The sequence below is a fragment of the Hippocampus bargibanti genome, linkage group LG17, assembly GCF_051943395.1.
Source record: "Hippocampus bargibanti isolate YZ-2025 linkage group LG17, ASM5194339v1, whole genome shotgun sequence".
In the NCBI taxonomy this organism is placed as follows: Eukaryota; Metazoa; Chordata; class Actinopteri; order Syngnathiformes; family Syngnathidae; genus Hippocampus; species Hippocampus bargibanti.
In genome coordinates this window covers 6,931,065-6,950,476 of record NC_142750.1, presented here as the reverse complement: position 1 = coordinate 6,950,476, position 19,412 = coordinate 6,931,065, and the positions used below count along the sequence as shown (strand labels likewise).

Below are 19,412 nucleotides of genomic sequence, written 5' to 3'. Positions count from 1 at the left end.
TAATCCCACAAAAGGAGAAAAGCAAGCTACTGCATCACAGACGGGAAAGATGGACAACTGAAGATAGGCTGAGAAAGGCGAAAGTAATCCAAAATGGATTAGACAGGTGTGTGGAGGCAACGGAGCGCATATCTGCCAAGAGCATGGCGCTTGGATTATTGTTGGCAAAAACCAGGAGGTGCTTTGGATCCTGTCCAGCTGGCCTGAAGCCCTGCGAGGAACCCCGAATTTCGCCTTTGAATCGATTGTCAAACGGAATCTTTGAAAAGCACCTTCTGTGCCACACTCGTTTCTACGATGCACCTTTTTACATTTGGACCTTAAAGAGCAAAAGAACAAAAACAAAAGCAAAACGGGCTTCCGCGCTTGGATTGTCGTGGAAAACGTGGTAAATAAATCATGACATCAGCCCTTTCGGCGTTTTCCATACTGGAGGGAGGGAAAAAAGAAACTGGTGGCAAACAAAAGGACTATCAGATTCGAATGGACTGAATGTGAAACTAATTCATGCAGTAAATCGAAATGATTTATTTTTGCTCACTGTGACATAATTGTTGCCATATTTGTCATCGTTGTGGCTTTATTTGATTAATACAGTGAGTCCTAAATATTAGTGTCTGTGATTGGCTGACGAACAGTCCGGGGAGTACCCCGTCTGCCCCCTACCCCCTTTCCCCCAATGTCAGCTGGGATAAATTGCAGCTCATACGCGACCCTGATGAGGAGAAGCGCCATAGAAAATGGATGCCTGAGTGCGTGTCAGGAGATAGACATGAAATTGTATCTTTGTCGACCATGAACTAAAGCTTTGCTTTCACTTTGTCATTTTTTTAATCGTTAAAACCAAGACGAGGTGACTCCACGGTACAGAGTATCTCTAACTGTTGAGTCATTTCTTTATTTATGCGCATTTTATCGGCTGCGGATTGCCGCAAGCCAATTTACAGGGATGCATCGGGGAAATTAAAAACGGGGTCTGAAAAGGGGGCCAAATTTTAAAATGGATGAGCCCCATTTAACTACATTGCCAAAGTATACAAAACTGATTAAAATATACCAAAATGCAGTCATATTTCTAAATTGCAAATTAAAAAAAAAACATTATTTGACTACAATCTATTTTTCTAATATATAAACAAAAGACCGATAACAGCACATTATTTCTTACTAGTGTCTACCTTAAAGGACAACCGACGCCTCCGAACTTCAAATGACTTCTACTGAGCATATTTTACAAAGATTCTATGGCATATAGCTATATTTTACGTTTTAAGACTTGCGCTGAATATTCAGGAAGTCTTGTTTTTGAGTTGGTGACGAGTCCGTACGTGACGTCACTGAAGGAACGCCACTGACCAAGAAAGTGACGCACAATGCATTTTGGGTACTTTGTTTGGTCTGAAAACTTCGTGTTGATCCGTGTTGATGGCGAAATTAGAAGGAAAAGACATAAATAAGGTGATGGTGAATCGTTGTGTGTTGCACCAAGACTACTATTTGATACTAGCTGACACAAATTCCCAGCAGACAAATCGCCCCATTTCCAACAGAGCTTAGGCGCCATCTTGTGCATTTTCTGGGACGCTACATTGCAGTCCACACGCCTCAAAATGAGACGGCAGGACTTCTTTAATCGATTGCAAACATTTATGCTTTCCTCTTCACAACTATTTGAATGATATTCATAACTGGATGAGTAACAAGAAAGCATCTCCTCCGAATCTGAAGCCATTGTTTTAATTCTCGAGCAAGGTAAGACATCTTGGCGTGATGTCACGAACAAGGAGGCGGGACCTTCTGAAAGTGAAACTTTCTGAGGTCATTTTGAAGTAGTTTTCGGACACTTTAAGTCATTTTTATTTGTGTTTTTCATTGGACTAAAAATATCAGCCTGCACGTTTTTCTGATGTCAGTTAGGAAACAAAAAAATGGTGTCGGTTGCCCTTTCATAAATTTCTTAGCTTTTAAGATTTCCAACATGCTGCAACAGTTCTGAAATCACTTCAATTAGCCACTAAATTTGAATAATTAACAGCAGTTTTCTGAAACTAAATGTCACTACCCTCCGTTGTTTCTTAAAAAATGAAAATATTTTAGTTTGCTGCTTGTTTTTAAATGTCTTTTGTAGTTTTACTCCTGTTCTATCGCTCCATATTGCAACCACATATGTCGATGTCATTCGATGTAAATACTGCAATGCACCATGGGTAAATAAATATTAGATTATCTCTTTTGGCAGTTTCCGGCGGATCACGACAAAAGTTAAAATCTTTGAAGGAAAACGAACAAGTTTCAATTTCTGTTTCACTAAATTTGTTCTTTGGCTATTTTGACAGAAGTGCGTCATATGTGGCGCAGATCACGTAGCAATATGCGCTAATTTCAATTGACTTGCGCCAGTGCTGGCACAGTGGAATTCCAAAGTAGCGCCAGTGGCTGGCTGTCAAAATGTGTCAATGGCGCAAGGCGCAACCCAGATGCATCCCTGAATTTAGGATCGGCGCCTCGTAACGTTTGAGAAACGGCGACGAAGAAAAAAAAACATGACGTTTGTGGCATGGGTTCCATCTTGAATCATACATTGCTTTAAATTCAATAGAGACTCGATGTCTGGCAATTTCTCTTCCTGGCCGAAGCAAGCCATGTGCTGACGTGTTTGTAAATTTTGTCATCTTTTATGCATCCTGGGCGCATTCCATCATTACAACTCAGCAATATTCCAGATTGTATCGCTTTTATTTCTCTGTGGCTCAGCAGGGGTGGCACCCTAACGCCGTTATGACGTGACTGTTTTTAATAAGCAGTCAATAAATCCACTCGAAAATCAGAAGTGGTTCAAAAGGCTTTTCTCATGCACATCTGCACCGAATGAAATCTATACATCTCCGTTTTTTGTTTTGATTAAATGTTTGCAGACCGGAGATGTTTCTTGACTCCTAATTTGAGCGAGTGCGATTATACATGTATTTTCAAGTTACGCCCACGTCAGGGACTCAAGGGCAGGGGGTTCTGCCGTTACCCACACAGAGGATGGCCGTCTTTGGGGTAATTGTTCTGTTGGTTTTTGATGACTTGCTTTTTATGCAAAACACGCACAAAAGACAATATGCAATTATCTTGAAGGGGAGAACAGCTGAATGCGGCTGATGAACAATCTGGATTCAATCATACACTTAGTGCGTTATATGCTATTAAACCGCAATACAGATAATGGCTTCCATTGCCTACCGAGTCATAATCCTGCCCGTACTCACCTCCATTACTTTTATTACTCTTGACATTATCATCATTATCATCCTCATCATCATCATCACTCTTATTAATATTGGTCTACTTTTCCGGATGAATCAAATATCTTGTATCATCAAACGGTAGAAAGAAACACTCAACACTTGTGTTCAGGAGGGCGGTGTGTTTAAGCATTCAAATCAGAATAAGCGCCAATATTTTCAAACGGTGTCTTTCTTCACTCTGAATCCCAAAACATTGGATATAACATACTCTTTTCACTGTTTGCCTTCTTATGAATCAATGAGCCAATATTTATTTAAGCATTGCGCGACTGTTTTTGCTTTTTTGAATGTTGCTGAGCCGATGACCATTTTGTGTTTGGGAGCATTTTTACTGAGCGAGTTGCTTCTTCTGTAGCCACAAAGGGACATAAGTCTTCTTGTGCCGGTCCTTTCAAAACTCTCAAGGTCACTTTACAGTCATAAATACAGAGGGTTGTGTCAGGAAACCCCCTTGAAGGGAAAAGCCGAAAAGAAAAGAAGAAGCTTTCCTAAAACGGCAGCACAGGTGGCTAGCGGTTAGCGTGTTATGGGGTTAGCCTCTTCTCCCCGAGCTTGTATTGGTATGCATCCGGTAATCCTGATTTCTCCGGCATGCGTGTTAGATTCATTGAAGACTCTAAATTGTCCACATGTGTGAATGTACACGCTTTACATAGATACATACGTCTCTGTTAAACAGTCAACCATCCTCCCTTGCTTTCCCAGCTGCTGAGAAACTACCAGGGGAATGCTAGGTGCTAAGCTAACTTGCCAACTGGCGATCAGGCGTGGCCAAATATTGTTCTGCCACGGTGTGGAATTGCTTTTCTCTGTCACTATTCCTCGCTTCCATGGTGAATTAACCACACTTCTCACATGTACCAGTGTCTTAAAAGGAGGACAGAGAATAGCTAGCTGATTGTGAGAGACCGCTAGCAAGAAGCAAAAACAGGGGAAGACGTAGTGGCCATGCTAATGTGAAACGGAGAGTTATAAACTACGAGAGTACGTCGAACAGAACTTACATTTGAGACTTTCGAAAGAAAATAATACAACAGCTCTATTGACGGATGTATTTTCTGATAACGGAATGAACTAGAATGTTACATCAGTCAGGAGAAGCCAATGAGTTCCCAAACTCTATTATAATTTTGTACGCAGAATATTTAACTCATTGCCTGCCAGATGATGTGCAAAAATGTGTCCACTCCAATGCCATTGTTTTTGTCATTGTAACTGAAATTACATGACCCACAGAACATTGAGTTTTAGGACTACATAAACATTCAATGCAGCGTAAGAAACCTTAGATTCTCTTCTTTCATCATAAAAAAACAAGTTAATTCCTAAATTATATGGGTCTGGAGTTATCTGAGCTTGATATGGGGGTGGCTTTCCAAAAGAGTAATTAAATACCATTCCAAGTCAGATGAGTGAAATACTACAAACTCACAGCCTCCGTGCAAGTCACTTGCTCCATGATCACATCAACAACAGATTGCGACGCCGATGTGGTCGTCATCGAAATATAGGCCAACCAACCGATTTGAAAGCCAAATATGATTGAAACAATGTCAACGTCCAAAGTCACATCATAGAAGGGTATGGGTATGTGATATAGGGCTTTCAAAAAAAATACGATGACAACATAAATATTTAAAAGGGGAAAGAAACACCATAAAGTCGACTGTTTTCAGGCTTGATGTGGAGAGACTTGCCTTCCAGCCCCAAACAGTAAACTTTGCTCATCACATTTGGAGTTCAGGGTGCACACACAGTTCATTATTTGTAACGGTTGCTACAGACATCAACTCTGTACTTTGGGAGAACAATGTTGAAAACACTTATTTCCACCCATCCAAGCACATCCATTTTTTTCGTAATCAGAACAAACTCAAGAGAAAGAGATCACGGTAGAAAAAAAAGCTCTTTTTTAATGTTATGTAATTAATCATTTGTCAGAATATTAACTCATTCCCTACCAGACGTGCAAAAAAATGTGTCCACTCCAGTGCCAGGGTTTTTGTTATTGTCACTCAAATTCCAGGACCCACAAAATATTGAGTTTTAGGACTACATAAACATGAAATACAGCGTTAGAAACCTTAAACTCTCTTCTTTCATCAGAAAAAAAGTTAATTCCTAAATTATATGGGTCTGGAGTTATGTGAGCTTGAAATGGGGGTGGCTATACAAAATACAATACATACATATTGATTTAGCCTTAACAACAGCTGCCGCTGTAACAAAGCGCTAACATGGTAAAAAGGGAAATGCTGCCCCTTACGGAAAGGAAAAAAAACATTGCCAGAGAGCCATGGCCAGAGCTTTAACGGCACCCAAACAGGAAAAAACAAAACCCGAACACATTTGTATTTTCGATGCTATAAAACACAGGTGTCAAAGTCAAGGCCCGAGGGCCAAATCTGGCCCACCACATCATTTTTTTCGGCCCGTGAAAGCAAATCAAACTTGTAAAATTCCATGATGCTTGCTAAAATCCTTACCAAAATGTCATATTTTTGGATGTAAACCACAATAACAGTCATTTTTCTTGACTTCAGATTTGAAAACTAGTTATTCATTAATTTGTTTTGCGCTCTATATGTAATATGTGGAGGGGATTCAACATTCTAATGGCTTCCCCAAATTCATAACGGCCCTCGAGAGGAAACCGTAACTACAATGTGGCCCGCGGCAAACAATTACTTTGATACCCCTGCTATAAAACTTTTTTTCTGATGTCAGTTAGGAAACAAAAAATGTTGTCGGTTGTCCTTTAAGGAGTGAATGATCCCTTTCTCTTGAAACATTTGAATTCTCCGAACATTTGCGCGCCGCTCAACAGAAAGCATGTGTTTTCATTTGCCTGACTTTTGCACGTGCCACATGTGTGCAACTCCCCGGTTTTGTCTTTTTGTGGCCGAGCATTGGGAGGGACACCGGTCGAATCTTTTTTACTGGCCCAAATTTACGAGTGCTGCTCTAGAGTCATTCCGGCTGACACGCTGCGAGTACCACAAGATTCCCTGGCTGAACTTTTGACTCTTGTGTCCTTGTGGCCCCAAAAAAAAACTGTGGCACAAGCACCTAATCATTCTGGTCCTGGCCCGTTTTATAAGACGTGGTTGGTTTAAAAAAAAAAAACAAACGTAGCCTAAAAATAAAGAGCAACGGCACCCAGTAAGATTATGATTTGTATGGTACTGTACCTTCATGCGAATGAGAGAACCAGATTGGCGATGCGCCGGAATGAGGTCCGCCCCGGAAGGAGGGAGAGGAAGGCGAGGAGGGCGTCCGGGAATGGTGCGACGGGTGGGAAGGGGGTGAGCCTAGACTGCTAGCCAGAAAGGTCCCCATGAAGGAGGCGGAGGAATTTCCCATCAATCCACTGCCTGTATGGAGGGAGACAAAACACTCTTTGATATGTTGTCAATTGACGTAAGGAGCAAGAAACAACTAACATCTCTGTCAACCTTTTTTTGTGGAAGAGGAAACCAAATGACCATGTATGGGCATGTGTAACAGGAAAGTAAAAGTCAGTATGAGGACTGGTGACCTCAAGTGAACGGAGACGAATGAAAAAATAAAAGTCAGATTCAACCAAGGCAAGGACTCGGATTGGCTATATGCATATATCGCACATTATGTGCCTCGTAGAAGAGAGGAAACATACTGCCTCGAAGCCATTGCTCATCGGGACAGGTTTTTGGCTCCATTAAAAAATAAAAAATAAATAGGTGAGATTTTTTTTCCCAACCCCAGCCAGGAAAGAGAAAACTGTAGTGCAGATGGTATGCTCAATGTACTGTAAGGAGACTACAGCCGCTCCCCAATTTACAAACATTCGGAAAACGGTACATGTGAACATTTTTGCGGGTACAGTATGTCAAAAACTGTTAGGACAATGATGCTGTAAGTTAGATTTTGTATTGTGCGCCTTTTTCCGGCCGAGCTCGCTTACGATTGGCTGCATACTGTGCTTCACGCACACAGACACATTATAATAATATATTTCATTAATAAGCACCTTTCAAAACTGTCAAGGTCACTTTACAGTCACATTATAAGTTTTTCTGTGGGTGAGCAGCGGCATCCACAAGCACCAGCGTTCACTGAACCTGGAAGTAACTCAAATAGATAGAAAGCTAGCTAGATAATAGATAGCTAATAATAATAATAATAATAATCATCATCATTATTATTATTATTATTATACATTGCATCTACAAGCGCCCTTCAACTCTCAAGGACATAGCTAATAGATAGCCCTATAGCTAATAGCTAGCTAGATAGCCTGCAACATTAGAGGTTTGACGGGCTGGATGTTTACGCGACGGACACCAGCGGCCGGTTATGCTGAAGTGTTGCCAAAGAGTTCAGGCCCCGAGCCGCCGAGCTCACTTACAATTGGTTACGTAGAGTATGTGGGCGGGGAGAAAATTCCTCATCCCAGTTGAGGCTCCGGGAGGACGCGATGCATAACAAAAAGTCATGGCTGCTGGCACGTCAATCAGTAATGACGTGCCAACAGCTCCAGTAATGGCTTACTGAAAACCCAAGGATATATGTCATCGTACTACAGTAGGTGTGAATTTATTTTACGACTGTTAGAGCGTCTGTGTTTTATACTTCCCCCTTCAGTATTTGACTGAAACCTACAATTCATACAAAATACAGCACTGAAGTAACTTACAAACAAATTCACCTTACGAACGACCGCTCAGAACGTATCTCGTTCGTAAGTTGGGGAGCGTCTGTATTTATTTGTAAAGCCACACAAAAATAAAATGATCCATGTATTTTCAAAGCCTGGTTGACTTCCGCAATGTGATAATTAAGCATGACATATTTGAACGCTGCCCCTGGCCGGGAAAGGGGGTGAATGAACGGCACAACAATGCGCCCATGTGTGTGTATGTGTGTGATGAGAGCGTAACATCCTCATGCGCTCTGACACAAGAGTCGTGGACCTCTCTCCCCTCACTCCACTGCTCCCTGTGGGCACACAGAGGTCTCCTCTCACAGCTGAGCACACACTTTTCCAGGCTCGCTCCCTTTTGCTCTCACACACTTTTGCCTTTGCTCCCCAGTGTGACGCACACACACACACACACACAGTCCCTCTATTATCTCTCAAGTCTCTTTTCCCACTTATCTAATTTTCTGATTTCACAGCGGGAATTCAACAATCCCACCCTTTTTTCACCCTTTAGTTAAATTTAGACATTCTTTTATGGTCCCATCGCAATAAGCAGAAATATACTTGTGGTGGGATGCAATCGGAATTTCAGTCTCTCCGAGCACAAGTTATGTCATCCGAAAATCGATTGTCTTCATAAAGCAGTTCCCAAAATAGAAATGTTTCCACAAAGGTATCCAAGTGCACTAAAATACACGTATTGCCATAAGATCGACTAAACTGGAACAAAATGAAAGAAAAGGCAACAGATTTGCGTCTTTAACTCGTTCACTGCCATTCCCAAATTTATTCGGGAATTTAAAAACATGATGTGGAACGCAATTTGTTCAGGGGGTGGGGGATTTCAAGCTTCAGTCAGACCTCTGGCAATGTTTTTGCCTCCCACGAGGGGGCAGCATTTACCTTTTGTACAGCCGCCCCCATTTTCACTGTAGATAACTCTAGAACCAAATAAGATAGAAATTAACTCTTTTTTTCTGATGAAAGAAGAGAGTCTAAGGTTTTCCTTACGCTGCATTGAATGTTTATGTAGTCCTAAAACTCAATATTTTCTGGGTCCTGCATTTTGAGTGAAAAACCCCGGCACTGGAGTGGACACATTTTTCATATCATCTGGCAGTGAATCATGCTTGTGCTGCTTTCTGCTGACAAGGCAAAATATTGGAAATGCTTGAATATGAAATTATTGTTACAGTAACAGTCGACACCAAACTAAATGATATCAATACGTTTGACACTGTTATAAGCCTCTTTGAGTTTTAGTAAAACTCAATAAATCATTTATCATCATCAATGTTCCCTCTAAGTGAGCAACTGCACGCCGCTTTTACTCTCTCATTGTACAGCAAATATGCTTAAAAAATACAATACAATTTAAGTCACTTTGTCCTCGTCTTATATTTTTGAGATTTTGAAAACAGTGGTACCACTACTTCCGAACTTCTCTTTATACGAAATTTCAAATTACGCAACACATGAACAGAATATCTTTTTTAGCACATCCTTATCACTGGCTATCTATTAGCTATGTATTTGCTATCCATTAGCTAGCTAGCTGGATTTCCATCGATTTGAGTTACTTCGGGGTTGAGTGAACGCTGGCGCACGTGGCTGCCTCTGCTCACCCACAGAAAAACTTTATCCTGTGACTGTAAAGTGACCTTGAGAGCTTTGAAAGGCGCTTAGAAATGAAATGAAATGTATTATTATTATTATTATTTATTTGGGTCAAAATAACTAATCGTTTTTCTCTGTGACCCCCCACCCTCTCCCCCAAAAAATGTCAATGTCTGTGTATGGGGGGAGGTGTAGCCAGATAGTGAAAACGTACAGGTTCAACTGATAAATGTAAAGCATACCACTATGAAGTCATAATAGTGTATACATCTCGGCGGTAATGGCTAAACATTCTTACAATGAATTTCATACTACTATTCATATTGATAGAAATAGAATTTTCGGTTTTGCCTCTTCCAAACAATGAATGAATGAATTACAAGGATCAAAGCTGTAATACAACAATCCAAAGTAAAACTACTATCCATCTTATAAAATATACATACTAGATGCATTAATGTACCAAAAAAGGTGGGTGGGGTTAGGGTCTAATGCTCATTTTTATGAAATCCAAAGCAAATGGCACTAAAACAGAAACATCAGAATTGTACAATGCTTTCTTATGCATTTCATACTCCCTCCAATGTAGCGTCTGCTTTACACACATTACCACTGGTGAGAAATGATTCTTGTCTCCCAGTTCCTCATGTCTCTGACGCTTAGCATCGCATTAGACCTTGTTCTACACCATTATGATTCCAGCAAAAAAATAAATAAAATAAAAAATGCATCCCTGCTGTGTTTAACAAGACCGTGATGAGTAATTGACCAATTGGAACACGGCTGAACATGGACGATACTGTGGGGCTCGTCTATTATGTATTTGCTGGGCAAGGTGGAGTAAAACACACTCATTAACCAATGCATAAATTGCTTTGCCTCTATTTGCCCACGACGACCCCCCACCCTGACCCCCACCAGAGTTGCACGACCGTGTCATGCTTATGTATGAAGGTGGCGCTCCGGTATACGTTTGGATCCCACATGATGCTCGAAATGCTAAATGTAAATTATAGAGGGACCCAAGTCGACAGCTCGGGTTCCCGCAATTTTCTGCATCTCATTTTCATGTAAAGGAACGCACACAAATCTGAATGTTAATTCAATTGCATCGAAAAGAAAGCGTGAGTTGTCCTCTGGGAGTAATTCAATAATCTACCGGAAATTATAGTAATGCCTTTTTAATTCATGTATTTATGGAGCACTCTTGGTTTTGTTTTCCTGGCAAGGACGGCGAAATTCCATGTTGGAATCCTTTTCCATGATTGTGTTTTTTTTAACAAGTGATTTTATTGCTTTTCACACAGAGCACAGTAAAGTAAAAGCAATTGGGCTTTCACACGGAGATGGCATCCAGGAATCAGACGACATTGTGATGTCCAAGGTAGGATTCCGATTCAGTCTTCAGTAGGATTCAGTCTTGTGTGAAACCTCACTTTCCTCCCTTCTTAGATTTACCATTTTCTAATTCATCCAAGGTGAAATATTGCCGCAGAGTCTTGCTGCTGTTTTGTATGGACCGAAACCGGATGATTCTGTGTTTCACACGCTGCAGAAAACGGAGCATGTTTATGGTTGTTTTTGCAGTATTCCACCACGCTGGAATATTGAGGTGACAGGAGGCATTGTGTGGCCTCCTGCTGACACGCTACAACGTCATACGTGGCCTTTCTGGTTTGTACCCCCCCCCCCCCCCCCCCCCCCCCCCCCCCCCCCGCCTACCTTATCGCCTCCATCTCCGGTGCCACCTCAAATCACCCTAGTGCCTGCGGTAAAATGCTGTCACAGCTCCAAAGAAGACGGTGGGGGTGGGGGGGTCGAGGACAACGGAGGGGATGGATTATTGCCAGGGTGGTTGGCAGGCACACATCCAGCTCGCATCATTCAACCACCCACAACAGCCGTACGGCGCCGCTATCTACCGTATATGCACTACCCTGCCCCGTTTTCGGCTTATTTCGCCTCTAGGTACCCAAGCCAGGCCTCTTCAGTGCCTCCGGCTCACATAAATCAGCTAATCCTCTTGCATTATTAACAGCGTCGCCCCGGAGGGAAAGAGGGGGGGTTAGAGAGACATCGGGAGTGACAGCAAGGTCTTTTTGTGCACAGCAATACAGAAAGGTGTCTCTGCAAGGATAACAAGAGAGGAAACAGAGTAAAGGGAGTGTCTGGATGTCAAGCAAGGAGATATTAGTGGAAGAGCAGGCAGTACTCGATGAAAAATCTCCAATTTTCTTCAAACCAGGTCAGACCTTGCAAATAATCCAACCGGCGTCATGACACCGTGTCCTCAAATTGGATTCATGGAAGGTCTAAACGTTGGTTCTGATACATTGGGATTCCAATCAAAATATGTGTGCACCATATTTCCCCTAAATCAGTGGGTCTTAAACTGGGTTCGATCGAACCCTAGGGGTTTGGTGGATCCTCCGCCACAGAGATCCACCCCTCAGTCTCGTTTGCGGTTAGTGAGCAGTCATTGAAAGAACGTTTTGGTGAATGAGCATATGAAACTGGTAGTGTTCAGTGCCTCCAACAAGATTAAGAACCACTGCCCTGAATGCATGCATCAAAATGAGATAAGCATTATTTGTTTGCGTATTGAGTCTAATCGTTGTCTCTTCTGCCAAGATGTCCACCCGAGAGGACATAAACAACCAGAGGTGTGATGCTGACAAGAAATATTGGACCCGTGACAACGACAGTGATCAACCAATGACCAAGAGAGGACGTTACAAGGTACAAACACATAACAGTGCTTCTCACTCACACTTCGAACTGTACTATTTAATGAAACAAGACCGTCGCCATGGTTAGATCTTAAGTGTCCACCTCCGCATCGCCACCCGCTGCATATGTTTGGGTTTTGGATTATGAATTATGCTCACAAAAGTTACTAAATCATCTCAGAATCTTTTCCTTCAACCATCCGCCTTCTATTTGAATCCGTTTATTCTTGGCCCGTACCCCACCCATCCGCAGTTTCATAAAAATCACTTCAGTCGGAGTTGCAAACCCCTTCCAACTCCCAAATGAAAAGTCCCCAGTGTCACGGCTCCTTACGGCACAGCTCCCAAAAGGCAACTCGGTCTTCTGTCTTTCCTACTTCTTGTATTTACCAAAAATGATTCACTCAGTCTGAGCGCAGCAGCTGTGTTTGATGTTATCTGACAAAGCTAGACGACGTGCCAGAAAAATGGTTTCGATATCCAAACTGTGCCATCGCCGTTAAGAACAGGACTCATCTTCATCAATTGAATTAGCTTCTGTTTTCCAGACTCGCACCCAAATAAAGCTTGAAAAATGTTTACTTACCAAGTAAAAACATCACAAAGGTTTTCTTCAGATACCTTCTCCTCTTTATGTGTTGCTCATCTGACTTCTTGTTGGTGTAGTCATCGTTGCTTACCCAAAAACTTTCCGCTTACACCTCATGCTCCTTAATCAGTGAAAGATTTTTGGTGGGGTTGGAACTGGGCAACAACTGCACACATCGGCGGCCTGAGACAGACTGCATACACCGCTAAGCAGGGCCGCATCGACTTCCTCACAATAAAACACATCGGGAATTTGAAAAGGCTATTTGACTTAGAAGGGGGGTGCATTTCCTTCCAACAGTCATCTTGAAAACATTAACTCAATTGGTAGCCAGATTTCCTCGCACAATTGTCACAGACGTTTTTGTTCTAGTATCTCTAGCTCAGTGTCTTGTTTCTGTACGCTCTGGTCAAAATTTGTGGGGAGTGCAAAAAAAATGTACGTTTGAGGTACTGACCACAGGGGACAACGTTTTTGAAGGCCTTTAGCTAGCTTATTTAAATATCAGAGACAGCTGTAGCACCATCGCGTCATGTTGGAAACACAAACCTATGTGGTAGACTAGAAAACCCTTTCAAACTAACCTCACACCCCCAAAGTGGTTTTTTTTTTTGGGTGAACGTAACAAGACACAGTCCGACAATGTCTTCTGTTGAAGGCTCGTCCCTACTTGAATTGATGGAACAGGCGCGTGAGTCCTGAAATCGGGCCTAGTGCGAATGTGGGTGGGTTAGGGGTGGATTGGGAGGGGTGGAGGTGCCGGCAACGCACACCTCTGACACTCACCACTCTGCATGCCTGTGGACTGAGTCTAGTGGATGTGGTCAGCGTGTAAGGGGCTTGGGAAGAAAACAGGAGAAACCATTTGGAGAATAGAAGGTGTGGGGGCGGGGGCGGGGGGGGGGGGTGAACGTATTTATTTTGGTACTACAGAGTGGTGGGGGTAATTTTGGTGAAGGCCGAGGGTCGAGCCAAGTGTAGATAGTGGTGTCAAGGACTGGTGCGTTCCTTGATCAGCTACTTTCTTGTGATTAATGGCAAGCAAAAAGCGTGTTTGGATTTTTTAATATTTTTTGCATATCCACCTGAAGCATCATACACATAAAGATAACAATGGCTCAAAAAGTTGTGCTGAACCATCATTTTGAAAAGACAAGGACAACGTATGTCCTTGCCAAGGTAGCAATAGGAAAAATAGGTTGGTTGGAAGTGATCTTTTGCCAGAAAGAAGTCTCTGTAACTAGCTGATTCCTAATTTTGTTTATTTCATTTTATTTTTTTTCCTCAGAGCATGTTTCTTAGGTCTGTCTGCTCGAGAAGTAACTGCTTTTCCAAGTTACTCACCATGTCTGAGGTCGCACGAGAGCTGGAGCATATCCCAGCATACCTCTTGCATGACAAGGGAGATCGGATTTACACCTTTGGGCTATTCAGACTTGGGATTCCAGACTGTGAGAAAACTCATACAATCCCAATGCCGAAAAGGTCCGAGATGATTTTGAAACCCTGAACGTTTAATCGTGGGGAATACCGTGAACTTGAATTCCTATTAGTATCCTACACCGAAAAGTCAGTACACTACTATTGTTGTGGCAGTGATAGACCCGGTTCCAATTGGAAAATGGTTTTTGAAGGTGAGTGCAGTTTTAGCTTCCCTCTTTTGTGCTATGTCCATGAGAAAATAATAGTCATGCGTTGAGTCACTGGCCTCAACTGAAAAGCACAAGTACATAGACATTCCATGTCTAGAGAAGGGAGTGGGAGGACAGATTCGAAACAGCAACAGGATGAGACTAGGACAAGGCCCATTACCTCCTTTTTTTTACCCCACCCACTCACATTTCCCACACCCACCGCACAGATTTGGTTTAATAGCTCAGGTCCCCACAGAGAGCCACGTAACGGTGTCTTCATGAGAATGTTTATGATGTCACAGGAAGTCGATATTAAACCAGACCAAGGTGTCGTACTTTTGGTTAATGCTCATTACAGAGTGTTGACTCTGTAAGCACCTTAGTCCCATTGTACTTTATGAACCCACCCCCTGCCAGCCGCTTCACCGCTATTAAAGCCAAATCGAAAGTGCCTGTCACTTGGTTAAGATAATATACAAAAAGGCCCATTGTCTAGTTCTGCTCTTTGTTTTTAGAGCATCTTAAAGGACAACCGACACCACATTTTTTTGTTTCCTAACTGATATCAGAAAAACTTTTTATAGCATCTAAAATACCCAAAACATGCTGGCTGATATTTTTATTCAAATGCAAAACACCAATAAAAATGAGTTGAAGTGTCCCAAAACTACTTCAAAATCACCTCGGGATGGCGAGTTTCAGAAGGTCCCGCCCCCTTGTTGGTGACGTCACGCCAAGACGTCTTGCTATGCTCTTGGATCAAAACAATGGCTTCAGATTTGGAGAAGATGCTTTGTTGTTACTCATCCAGTTATGAATATGATTCAAATAGTTCTGAAGAGGAAAGCATAAATGTTTGCAATCGATTAAAGAAGTCCTTCTGGATCATTTTGAGGCGTCTGGACTCCAATGTAGCGTCCCAGAAAATGCACAAGATGGAGCCCAAGCTCTGTTGGAAATGGGCTGATTTGTCTGCTGGGAATTTGTGTCAGTATCAAATAGTAGTCTTGGTGCAACACACAACGATTCACCATAGCGTTATTTATGTGTTTCCCTTGTAATTTCGCCATCAACACGAAGTTTTCAGACCAAACAAAGTACCCAAAATGCATTGTGTGTCGCTTTCTTAGTCAGGGACGTTCCAGACGTGACGTCACGTCAGGCATCGTCGTCAACTCGAAAACAAGACTTCCTGAATATTCAGCGCGAGTCTTAAAACGTAAAATAGAGCTATATGCCGTGGAATCTTTGTAAAATACGCTCAGTAGAAGTCATTTGAAGTGATTTTACAAATTATGGACACAACTTGTCCGGAGGCGTTGGTTGTCCTTAAAAGGAAAAAAAAAACATTTGTCGGGTGAGCTTGTTAACTGACCTATTGTAACACCAGATGCTTTTAGAGCACTTTCCTACGTCCCGGATCATTATTCCCGTGGCATAAAAATCACCATTATTATAGTACAACTCATTCATCTCACGCATGCATGCTTAACATCCGCTTTTAAATTTGTGATTTCGTTCTAACCCCCCAACACACACACACACACACACACACACACACACACACACTCACAGAGAAAGACACCCAAACATAAAGACACCCACAGCTGCGCCAGGGCATCTCTCAAACAATCCAATCTGTTTTCTTTCCCATGATGTTTCCTATTGGCACAGGGGAGGAGAAAATCTGATTTATTCCCCCCACGGGGGCCAATGCACTTGCACTGATATGGAAAATGATTTCAGAGCTGCTTGAGCCCATAAACATTATTTTGGTCCCCCCCCCCCTCTTCCATTAATGACACATTTCTTCCCAGCATTGTCGTACGGGGGTGAGTGTTTAGAGAGGAAGCGGGGAGGAATCCTCCAGGGTTGCACAAACATCGGGGGAGTCCTTCACCCTTCAGCTTGTTCACCGACATGCAAGATTTCTCTCACCCTGTTTTTCATCCACACGCACTAGCTAATCAAGCATGCGTGAACCTACATTGTGGGAGCCGTCAGATAAACCAAAAAAAGTTAGCCAAGAGCTGATTCAAAAAACAAAAAGGGATTTCTCAGCTCCAGAGCTGTCAGCCTGCTTCATAACAACACCGCATTTGGCTTCGGGGCTCAAATCAGACCCGGTTACAATTGTGTCATGCACACCACAAATCTTTTTATTGGTGTAATGCGGCAAAAGCGCGGCGATTCGCCTCTTGAACGAGGGCTGGGATAAAATGTGTTGGGGCAAAGTCACAAACACCTTCGCCTCGAGGCATTTTGTCAACAAGAAGGACAACATTGAGTTCAAATCGCAATGTTATAGAGTCCGAAGTGGTCCAATGGCGAGGCACTAAACCTTGCGTTTGACACCCATATAAAGAAAATATCTGTAGGACCAAATTCACATTTGAAGACAATGTTTCCGCTAGCCTAGCTAGTTGATACACAGAACATATTGCTAACATTCTTTGTAGCATAGCGAAGAAACAAGTAAGCGCCACTACTGCCAACAAAGTCCACAGTTGTACCCGCAATAACGTTAGCAAAAGCGACCGTATGTGTCTTTCGGCTTTCGGTACGGACAGAATCTGGACACTATTATTGTACTGTATTTCAACAAACGGGTCCCCTGTTTAATTTTAAACTTAATTGGTTAATTGTGATGTGGTTTAACTGAGTGGGGGCAATCAGCATTCTGCGCTGGCGGGGTCTTTCTGTAGAGATGAAACACAATGATGGCGTACAGGACGCAGTAAAAAAAAGAAAAGGAGATTTAAATGTTTTTTTAGATCGCTCCCTCGTGCCGCACATATGCTCGTGCCACATCAAAGCGGCTCTTTGACGGCGCCGTCCTGGGTGGTCTGGCCTTCCTCTCTGCTCGATGGATCTGCTTTTGTAAAGGCAGGAGTAGGGCTGAGGGTTGATGCTCTCCCCCTTTGCGCCACAATCTCGTGGGTTCTGTCAATCTCGGAAGTCGGTTTGCTTAGTCAACAGTGAGATAAAAATGCTAAGTCAACCCCGTTGCTGTCAGATTGCTGAAGGCTTGACGGACAACAACGCAACATAAATCCGTCAGTATTGAGAATCATCGGCAGGTTTCTGGACCATTTTTTGCTGTTTTCGCTTTCATCCGCTCTTTCCCTTTTCATCACCTCCCCTCCCCCTACTATTCAAAGCGTAGTCTCACTTCCTCTTTACCTTGATCTCTTCCCTTAGCTCCCATCAAATATGTGCTTCAAAGTCACTTTCTTTTGGTCATATTTTGGGGTTGTTAAGCACTTTCTCGACATCCGGTTAGAGTCGCTTTTGTTTGTCCATCAGTTTGCCATGCGAATATAAGTCTGTGCGAGCTCTCAGTCGTACAGGAGTGGTCCATCGATGAAAAGGTTTCTTCAGCCATCATTTGTACTTCTTTGAAGGTATATATATATATATATATATATATATATATATATATATATATATATATATATATATATATATATATATATATTATTCCTGCAGAGGCACTCATCCTGGCTGCCCAAGAGCAGGCCCTGAACACCAGAGCCATAGAGGCAGGGATATACCACACCAGACAAGACCCAAGGTGTAGGTTGTGCAAAGAGGCACCTGAGACAATCCAACACATAACTGCAGGGTGTAAGATGCTGGCAGGGAAAGCCTACATGGAGCGCCATAACCAGGTGGCTGGCATAGTCTACCGAAACATCTGTGCGGAGTATGGACTGGAAACCCCAAGGTCAAAATGGGAAACACCTCCCAAGGTGGTGGAGAATGACCGAGCAAAAATCCTGTGGGACTTCCAGATACAGACTGACAAGATGGTAATGGCCAACCAACCTGATATCGTGGTCATAGATAAAGGGGAAAGGAAAGCCGTTGTCGTGGATGTAGCGGTCCCGAGTGATGGGAACATCAGAAAGAAGGAACATGAGAAAATCGAGAAATACCAAGGGCTCAGAGAGGAGCTGGAGAGAGCCTGGAAGGTAAAGGTGACAGTCGTGCCTGTGGTGGTCGGAGCACTTGGGGCAGTGACCCCCAAACTCGACGAATGGTTGCAACAGATCCCGGGAACAACATCGGATATCTCGGTCCAGAAAAGCGCAGTGCTGGGAACAGCACGGATACTGCGCAGAACCCTCAAGCTTCCTGGCCTCTGGTAGAGGACCCGAGCTGAAATGGGGACAGACACCACCCATGGTGGGTGAGACGAGGATTTTTTTATTTTATATATCCCTAATGTACAGAGGTAGAGGTGCCATAACATGTCATGCTGATGAGGTGATACCAGAGCGAATGGGGCAATCAGGGCCAGTCATAAAGCCATGAGCCAGGGACGAATAATCACGATAAACCCATTACATAGTACATAAACAGACAGGACAAAAGAAGTAATCAGATTATCTTCAGGGAGTAGTCCACCGCTCCCCCCAACCTTAGACCAGTAGCATAAAAATCACCTCAAAGCAGAGGTCTGGCACCGCCACCTCTGTACATTAGGTGTGTGTATATATATATATATATATATATATATATATATATATATATATATATATATATATATATATATATATATAGGGCCAGAGCTGCCAGCACAACTTTAGTTCACTGACGAAGATTTTCGGATGAGGAGTGAAACATCCGACACCTTCAAAGAAGTACAGATAATGGCTGAAGAAACCTTTTCATCCATGCGAACAATGAACCTTTTTTAAAGGGGAGTCAAACATTTAACTCCTGAAACCCTCAACCATAAATCAGCATCTTCGTTGGACATTTGGGACTCATTTGAAGTCCACACTTTCACGTTGTGTCCTCTCTTGCCCTTAATACGATCAAGTCTGAGAGTGTGCGCGAGAGAGAAGAAAGCCCTGGCTTCTC

At 42.7% G+C, this 19,412-nt stretch overlaps 1 protein-coding gene across 5 annotated transcripts in view; it reads right to left on the bottom strand.

Moving 5' to 3' along the window:
* Window positions 1–19,412, bottom strand: part of bahcc1a (BAH domain and coiled-coil containing 1a) — a 66,793-nt gene that overhangs the window by 23,830 nt on the left and 23,551 nt on the right. For all 5 annotated transcript variants that reach the window (XM_089019550.1, XM_089019553.1, XM_089019552.1 and 2 more), the window contains exon 3: window positions 6,485–6,667. In XM_089019550.1, coding sequence (XP_088875676.1) covers window positions 6,485–6,667 — 183 coding nt within the window. The remainder of the gene's footprint in view (window positions 1–6,484; window positions 6,668–19,412) is intronic.